Below are 9,554 nucleotides of genomic sequence, written 5' to 3' on the forward strand. Positions count from 1 at the left end.
CAACCGACCAATCACATTTGTCATAAAAGTTTTGCTGGCGGTTTCTCCTAACAGAGAGGTGCACTCTCCGGCAGAATGGGGGCGGGTGCTGAACTCTGCTTATGCTTCATAAACCGATTTAATCTGGTATTTATTCCGTGTCATATTCGCCGACAGTTTAGACTGTGCTCTTTTTTCGAGTAATGTATATGGAATTCTAGGACGTCGACGTTTTTTCTCTTTCTTTTAAATTATATATGTACTTTGTTTCGATTATATTTATTTTAAGTTTTAAATATTTTCTTTAGACAGGCTTTTGAGCTGTATGTCTGGCTATTTTTTTTTTAAATGTTTTATAAAGCTTCTGCTTACCAAAACAGCCCATACTCTATTTATTACAATAATATTTATTTTTTATTTTATTCTACTGCTACTTAATGGTGCATTTGCTTGACTCCATAAATATATACTTGTCGATATTTTCCATAGAAGTATTGAAACAAATATTATCTGGATTGAATTAATAATTATATAACCAAAACGTATACGGCCTATCGTCCACCAGATTGTCTTATCATTATGGGGAACAGATTCAAGATGAGTGAATTTGTTCGTACCCGTTATTAGCACCTGTTGGTCTTAGCTCAAAACTTCGCTATTATGATCTAGTCCCTGGAGACAATAGCTGGTAGCTATCTAAACATTGGATCAAAACCCAACCAAAGTGTAAATCGATACCCCCTGGTCAAACAATACTCATTATGAAGTGTCACACCCGCTAATCAATCAATAATCATATACAATCATACCCAAGGAACAGCTGCTTATTTCATAATATGGATATAATATTGTATCCTTGATAACTGCATCATCATCACACCGTGTTTAGGCGGAGTGTTTAGTGGTTTGGCACGGCCTTGATCTTCTTGCAGGCAAGCGAGAAATTGAATCTGATCTCGGTAGACCTACAGCTGGACCCAATTTCATACAGCTGCTAATATTATTTATTATTTGTTTGTTTGTATTAACATATTTATTTATTTTATTTATTTATTTATCTTTATTTTTATTCATGTATTCATATTTTTATGTATTTATTTATTTATATATTTAAAGCACAACATATAGGCTTAAAATGTCTCTTCTAAGCAAACGAAAGCAGATAGTAGGCCCCTACTTTATTCTTTATTGAGACTGGTAACCTTATTCCGGTAAGCTAACTTTTGTTTGTGCTTAGGCAGCTCTATCTATGTGGGTCCTGGTCTGATTTTAAACAGCAAGCAATTTCTATTACTGGTCGATTCGATAACGCCGAATAAATGATGAGTAATTTCACATGCGATATTGCACTCCTGAAGTTGATATAAACAGACCAGAAGATAAATATTAATAATATCTTTAGTTACCCTGTGACCAAACGGGAATTGTGATCTGGATGTTTTCGGCTTGTTAGGATAACCATCATGGAGAAAGAAATATTTCTTCCTCCATTGGATAACCGTAAAAAGGGTGACTATAATTACACACTTTTTGTTTTGACATAGCTTCGGCCTATAATCAATAGTACACAACTCGAATCCCGCATAAACTTCGATATATACAATCCGTTTTACCCCATTCGAAAACTGCTCATGCTTAAAGTGTTTCACCAGAATATAAATTCTTTGTATATGTTGGCAAGGATTTTTGTATGTAGGTTTCCACGTACGAATCTACTCTACTTTCTGAGTACCACCAAAGGCCCCCCTTGGGCCCCGTAGCGGTGTTTGGTGCCTGCACATGCCAGACCTGTCGCAGACAATGTGTGCTGCGGATGGCCCAATGAAGCGAGAACGGCACGTGACAGGCAGTACTCCACGCTGCACCTGGGGGTTCGTTGTGGTGCTGGGGCCCATGCTTATTATTGTTTCAGGGGCAAGGGGTGTCTGTGTTTAGACATCCCGTAACAAAAAAATGCGAGCCAAGAACCATGGTGGGTAGTAGAACAAGTTTTATTTCACGAACCTTCTGAAAGGACAGGTGCACCTTAGACGTGAAACAGACGGCCCCTGGAGAAATACAGAAACTCCTCTGACATTTTAACCCCATCAAGTGAAAATAAGTTACCGCTAGCTGAGCTTCGTCATAATAATTCATAAAACATAAGCTATGTAGTATACCACCGTTAACTGCCATGACTGTTGACATCTGGTACGATATGGTATGCTTTTTGTTGTAGTAGCTCACAAGAGTACATGGAAAAAATTGTTCGCAGTTCTGTGACGTCATGTTTTTGTTCCGATCGGTGATAATTCAAATCGCAATATTTTAAAAATGGCGTCTTGTTCGTGTCTGTTTTGATTGATTAGTTTTTCTGTGTTTGTTATTGTTGTGAATATGGTGTATGCCTTTATCCATTGAAACCATTGTGTGATACCACCAGTTCGATCGGTGATAATTCAAATCGTAATATTTTAAAAATGGCGTCTTGTTCGTGTCTGTTTTGATTGATTAGTTTTTCCGTGTTTGTTATTGTTGTGAATGTGGTGTATGCCTTTATCCATTGAAACCATTGTGTGATACCACCAGTTCTTATGAAACGACAGCTGCCTTGAGATATGTATGCAATAAATAACTTGCCCCGAGGGTTATTTGAAGGTTTTGGGTCAATGGCGGTATACGATTTATGATAGAGTTTCAGTATATTGTTTTGTTGGAGGGGTTGGACATTAAACGAAGCTTTGTTAATTTCGCAATATTCACTTAAGCGTCCGTAGGCCTAAAGGTTGGTCTATCTATCATTATAATAAATAAAAATCCAAAGACGATTGGCTTATAAGAAGTTAAGTTTGATTTCAAATTTTATGTTTTCGTTCAACCCTACTATTTTAGAGCATGTTGTACAGGGATGCATTAAAATATTATCAGATAGTTAATAATTATATTACGAGAAATGTAATCGAAACAATGAATGATTGGTTGATGCATTGAGCAAGAACCAGTTAAGGTTGATTCGATACGATCGAAGTGACATTTTGTTGCGTGAGGCAGTTGACCATTTTATTTTTTGCATGACTTAAACAACGCAGACATTTCTCACTTTCAACAGAGGGCGGTTGAGCGAATTTCAATTTGATCCGAACTCGGTGAATGTAATACTGTTCTCAAACGAAAAAAAGCTCACACATAAAATTATTAAATTGATAGCGGAGCTTTAAACGATCATAATAATTCATTCATAAAAAACGATTCATAAAATTAATAACGATGCTTATAGGTACAGGATGGTCCGACACCTCTCGTCTCAATAGTGCTGACTGTGCTTAAAGCTCAACTTGAAACCACTGAAGGCCTATAATGGTAACCAAAAATAGCAAACCCACGATGCGATAAAAAGGTATTCGAAAAATTAGTGTTTATATCTGTACTCTTGAAGACGAACAGAGTATACTGTCCGAAACGTCGAGGCCCAACTGGCTCTTTTCAGAGCCAACACTCGCCCTAAGAGATTTACACATGGTTGTACCCGCAGGTTTACTATTTATTTATAGTTTCTTCTTGTAGTGTACTCTTGTTCAAAAGTTGATCTGTAATTAAAGAGAAAAATTTGTTTGCAAATAAGCTGAAAAACCGTTGTGCACGAATGCCTTTGACAGAATGGTCTTTTTAACAATGGCTCGTGCAGGTTCGCGCACCCTACATAGTTGAAATTTTTGTTGGTACTTGTTTACCTTATGACATTTGAATATTGGTTTATGTTTTTTAATAAGAATTGTTGTAGACGTGATGCGGTTCGCGTGTCTGTGACTATCGAACAACACGAGCCGATGCAGAGCCGATGCTGCCGAAAACTTGCACCGCCAGACAAGCCTCTAGGCCGTGCCGCCACACCGCTTGCGGAAAGGGATTAATTTTAGAGCACAATAATATGACTATAATGGAGCCTAATGTATTGTATTTAAAACACACACTAACCCGCCTTTCGGTAGTTCTACTCTCAAGTTCATGGTTTTTCAATAACTCCCTTGACCATCACAGGCGAACTCGCCATCGGACAAAAGACTCGATTATCATGGCCAAACCTGTAGATATCAGGTAATGGTAATGGAAATACTCTAAAACCGCCGAAAATATGAGATCTTAATGAGCAAGCTTCGTCTCCAGACCTATAAATAATCAAATGTTTAGGATTTAAGTTAGTTGCACCAAATCTCACCCGTGGACTGTCGATATTGTGAATAGTTGTGTTTATCTAGGCAAGTATTTTCGGAAAAACAATTCCAATCCCACCCTCGGTATTCGGGTTTAGAGATGATTCATTTATGTCTCTTAAAATGTTCAGAACCATTCGAGTTTGAGGAGAAAAATAAAGGTATTTCCTCATTTGGTACATCCCAAAAAACAGAGGTTATATCAGTTCGTGGTCTTCAATATTTGTGAGGATTTTTCCTGATTTTAATTTATTCTTCCGTAGGCTTGTACATGCATTTAAGTATTTGTGTGACTATCGAGTCCACTATAGTCTAAACTTCTAGTTTTGCATCGATAACCAGAGAGGATGTAGGCCTGAACGGTCTGCAAATCATAATGATTGTGTAACACACTAAGTTATCACCCCAGCTAAAGACTGATAAAGACAGGCTCATCTCCCATTTCACAGGGACTTTTTAAAACCATATCACACTGCTGGTTTGTTATAGAAAAATATATACAACTCAAACAACCCGACAGCCTGTCAACAAATAATATGTGCAAGTTGAGTTTATTATTGCCGGACAAAAATAGTTGTTGGTCTTGTTATCACAAAATAACCCTCCGTAAGCCCCTCAAAGAAAGGGGCCGTGAAATCACATCCGAATTCTTTAAAAAGATTCATGGAGCCGTGAATCTTAACCCACGCTTTCAAAATCGTCACAATCAAAAGTGGAATTCAAGATACATTTTTGTGCTGTGTATTGTTCTCTCGTAACTTAGTTGGATTAGCCATATGTGTAATAGACCGTGGCATGCCACGCGTGCGGCAAGGTTTTGTTGGGGAATAACTCTCTTGAAAGTGCAGTAAAAGGTGAACTTTATAGAAAATATTGCTGGGCTACGGAACAATGCAACAATGAAATGCAGTTTTTTTCAAATAATCCTTCACATATCACAACACTATTCAGGAACGCATGCTTTACAATGTTATGATTCTCTTTATAAGTTATTGTTTGCAATCTGTACAACTTTTAATAAAGAATCATACTTTTTTATCCATACTTTTTTAGATTTTTTATTTATAGTTTTACCTTACCCTTTTCCTACCCAGTCAAATTCAGATATTCTTCATTATAAAAATAACTACCGTTTGCTACAACTTTCAGTGTAGTGTTATATCAAAAGTGAATCTGGAATCTGGAACATGCAATTTCGCAGTAACCAACGGCAGGATTAATAAACAATACTTATACATTTGAAACTCGACATTTATACAAGAGGTAATTACTCAAAAATACTTTTAGCATACAAACTTACTTGGTAACGAGTAATGGAGAACTGTTGATAGTGTTAAATATTGTGATAAATGGTTCCGTCTGAAGTAACATAGTTTTCAAGAAAGAAGCAACTTTCCAAGTATTTGATTTTGAGACCTCAGAATTAGATTTTGAGGTCTTGAAATCAAGCATCTGAAAACACACAACTTCGTGTGACAAGGGTATTTTTTCTTTAATTATCTCGTAACTTTGACGACCAATAATTGAGCTCAAATTTTCACAGGTTTGTTATTTTATGCATATGTTGAGATAAACTGGTCTTTGACAATTACCAAAGGAGTCCAGTGTCTTTAATATAATGCAAACAAAATTCAAGAATCAAATATCACACCTGCGGTTTTGTGAGCAAAGGATTATAGACCCTTATAATAGACTGCCTTACCGAGGTCAAGCATTGTGAAAAAATGCACAACTCTCAGCCAATGGTCGATGGGTTTCAATTTGGCTTCAGTGAGGGCGCTGTTGGAGTTTTTGACTTCAAACAAGAGGATGCATTTATGAGTTAATTGCAAAAAATGAAATAGAAGTTCATGATAGAAAAGGATAAATTACTTTTTTGAGAATCCCATTGCAAACCTTTGCGAACATTTAATGTAACAAGGTGCTTTCTTTAAAACGGACTGGGGTTTAGAGAACAATCACTTGTGGAACAATATAAGATAAAATGGTATAACCGTCATTTTTACATTGTCATCTTCGGTTTTGCCCAATCCAAAGTGTCAACAGAGGGCAGTATTCCCAATATTGACATTCTGCATGAGGCATCAACTAATAACAGCTACAAAATCTTGAACTGCAGTGAATACCAAGATATAATGAAGTATTGTATTAAAAAGTATAACATTATAATTATACATTCTAAGATTTCATTGTTTTTTTCTTCAAAATGCATGATTTGATCTTCTATCAAAAGAATCCTGAAACAACTAGGTTAGCTCACAGATATGAGGCATGGAATATATTTTCAAAAGTTTAACATTTTCTTCACAAATAATTGTTGAAATATGGAACTATTACATAGCAATCACATCATTGTTCCAGGTTTTCTTGTACGCCAAAACTCTGCTTTACCCGTCTGGAGTGCGTGCACAGCCAATTCATATGCCTCTTGGGGTGTGAAACCAATAACTGATGACCCTTCAAGAGTAACGCCTTGTTCCTCTGCCAAAACCTTCACCCTGGCTTCAATGACGGCAGGTGAAGTGTAGCACACATCCTTGTAAGTAGACCTATCTGGTTGATTGTCCAGTGTATGTTTTTCTTCATTTGTCTTGTGAGGTACATCTTTGGTTTTGTCATTCGAAAAGTGTTCCACATTGCACGCTATTTCAACCTTGCCCCTGTGGGCAAAGGCCATCACTCTGACCCCTGGAAGACCACCTGGTGTTGTTGACCGAATCCTTTTGGAAATATCGTGCCCAATGGAGACATCTTTTGTGTTGATTGTGACGTTGTAATTAGTTACATATAATGAAGCTCCAACACCTGAAAAATAAATGAAATACTTTTTGGTTAACAGGAGTTTTCAAAGAGCATTCAGGATGGTTTAGTTGTTGGATCAGAGCCGTGCATGTGTATTGGTTTGTGATTGTCTGTACAGTGTTTTGCTTCATCATCATTTTAAAAAAAAAGCGATCTCAAGGCCTTTTGGTTACAGTGGAAAGCACTTTTGATGATTCGTTAGTTTAATTTCAAGTAAGAATACAAATTTGCTTCACTGTTATTCCATATAGTAACAGTATGATTACAAAATTTACAACAGACAATTTGTAAAAAAGCATTCCACATTAATTGTTTCCCACAATATGATCAAGTCATACAAAGACAACTGTACAAAAAGAGTGATTTCAAACTTCACTTATGACTTGTGCAATCAATGCACTTTTTGACCCCTGACCTAGAGGCCACATCAGTTTGACTCGAGCAGAGATCTTCTTACCAGTGAGTCCATATCTAAATGTTTCTCACTTCATATTAAAAACAATGAATGATCAAGTCATATACAGACAACTGCACATATAGCATGATTTCAAACTTTTTGACCTCTGGGTCAGAGTCAAAAAGTTTGAAATCATGCTTTGACTTGAGCAGAGATTCTCTTACCAGTTAGTCCATATCTAGCTGATGGTTTACTACCAATGTCATGTTTGACAGTACTGTAATCCATCTCGTCGTTGCCAAGAAACCAACCAACTTGCTTCCGTCTCGCCACAAGATCTGTGTTGTTTGGGAGGTCAGCGCTGCCAAACAGGAAGAATGAAGAGCCAGGAACATCTCTTGCAAGGTTACTGGCAATTTCTGTATTAAAAGTAAAGTACGGGATTGGTTATTACCAAAAAAGAGATACTGTCTACAAAGGTTTGCCACTATGAGAACTTTGTCCAAGTTGTCAAGTCGGCCATCTTGTTGTGAAATGCATCATTGGCGATAACATGTTAACCTATTTTTTTTATCAAATCGGTAAAACTTTCAGCCTGGGGCTAACTACCACCTTGAATCCTGAAGACGACCAGCACACAGTACGAAATGGTGAGACCACACTAGCACTTTTCAGAGCCACCACGCCCTCAAAAGAGAATTATTACATGGTTGTACCCACAAGTTTTTACTATCATTTATAGTTCATTATTACTATTCACACATGCAAGGCTTCCAATGTCACCTTGAATGTAAGCCTTATTGTTGTACTCAACAGACCAACCTCGAGCGAGGGCTCCACATTCCTCTAAACTGACGTCTCCTGATAATGGATAAATGGGCAACAGATCAACAGCTCCTAGTCTAGGGTGGCCCCCACACTGTTTACTCATATCCACCTGCCTGTATGCCTCCCTACATGCATTGTACACACTTTGTGATAGATGGTGGAGGGGGGCTGCTATCGTCAACACGGACCGGTTGTAGTCGTAATCCGAAAATATGTTGAGAACGGTTGACTGGCACTTCAGACCTAAACCAAAGACAAATATTTGAGATTGTTACCAAGGACATATCAAATGAGTTCCTATTGTTCTTTAATACAACTGTCTACATCTGATCTATGCATCTGTTCAGCATCTAGATAATTAAATGCAAAGACTCGACTCGTTACAAAGTTTTGTTTACAGTTACACTATGTAGTAGCCTAATACGCATGTGTAATTTTTTCGGCAAGAACTTGCCCTAGTGCCTGCTCGGGAACTAGTTCCCGCAAAACATGTGCGCGCGATCACTAGACTATATTAGTTAATCCCACGTGACCATGTTTCAGCCAACCAGAATACAGAAAAAGCAAGAGGTGTGTAATAAAACCTTTTAATTGATACTTCACAATGCAATACCTCATCACATACCAAGTTTGTTATCATCTGAAGATATTTCCTGACTAGCACTTGAAGAAGATACAGCAGCTGAAGCTACAGACTCGACTATCTTTGCATTCCTGCCTTCTGAGATGTTGAGTAAACAAATGGCTAATCTCTTCATTGCAGTCATTCTGATCATCAGGCTTTATGACGGTAGAGAAGACATCTATTATGATCTGATTCTATAAAATGTTTAAAAAGAATGTGAAGAAGTACATAAAACACTTGCGAGACAACAACAATAACAACATCAACATAAGGGTACCAACAAAAACAACTTTGATTTGAAGTAACCGTCCGACTTTCTTGGCTTGGCCTTGAGGCTAAGATGGGACATTATGGATGCAGGCATGCTCTGGACATGACTAGAATAAGACAAGAGGTACGATTATCGCCGAATCCTCAGTCAAACAATTTTTTACCACTCGGCTCGCTCGGTCATTTTCACCTTTCATCAGATCAGATCAGAATCAGATAGATCATGATAGAGTGATCACTGATCACTACACTAAAAACATTGTCATTGGTGGCGAGAGGTCGTAAAATTTGTCCTTCAAATGAAACTCACCGACAACAGGTTTACAAAGATATACCGACCAAAGATTATACTAGACAGCATGTAGTTCATCCATGAACATGAGGAGGCAGTTTGTTGGATCGCGACACAAGATCTTGCAGACGATACTCGTCGTGTGCTAAAAAAAAAAAAACTAAAGCAAAG

The 9,554-nt window shown here is 37.5% G+C and overlaps 1 protein-coding gene across 1 annotated transcript; it reads right to left on the bottom strand.

Annotated features, from left to right (window-relative positions):
- Window positions 1-4,535: 4,535 nt before the first annotated feature.
- LOC139944364 (glutamate formimidoyltransferase-like) lies at window positions 4,536-9,545 on the bottom strand. The gene is made up of 5 exons (XM_071941368.1): window positions 9,402-9,545; window positions 8,822-9,015; window positions 8,191-8,439; window positions 7,593-7,787; window positions 4,536-6,974 (listed from the first exon to the last, which is right to left on the bottom strand). Exons 2-5 carry the CDS (start codon window positions 8,970-8,972, stop codon window positions 6,514-6,516), a joined length of 1,056 nt encoding a protein of 351 aa, XP_071797469.1. The 5' UTR covers window positions 8,973-9,015; window positions 9,402-9,545; the 3' UTR covers window positions 4,536-6,513.
- Between the last annotated feature and the right edge of the window lie 9 nt (window positions 9,546-9,554).

This window comes from Asterias amurensis, chromosome 11 (genome assembly GCF_032118995.1).
Source record: "Asterias amurensis chromosome 11, ASM3211899v1".
In the NCBI taxonomy this organism is placed as follows: domain Eukaryota; kingdom Metazoa; phylum Echinodermata; class Asteroidea; order Forcipulatida; family Asteriidae; genus Asterias; species Asterias amurensis.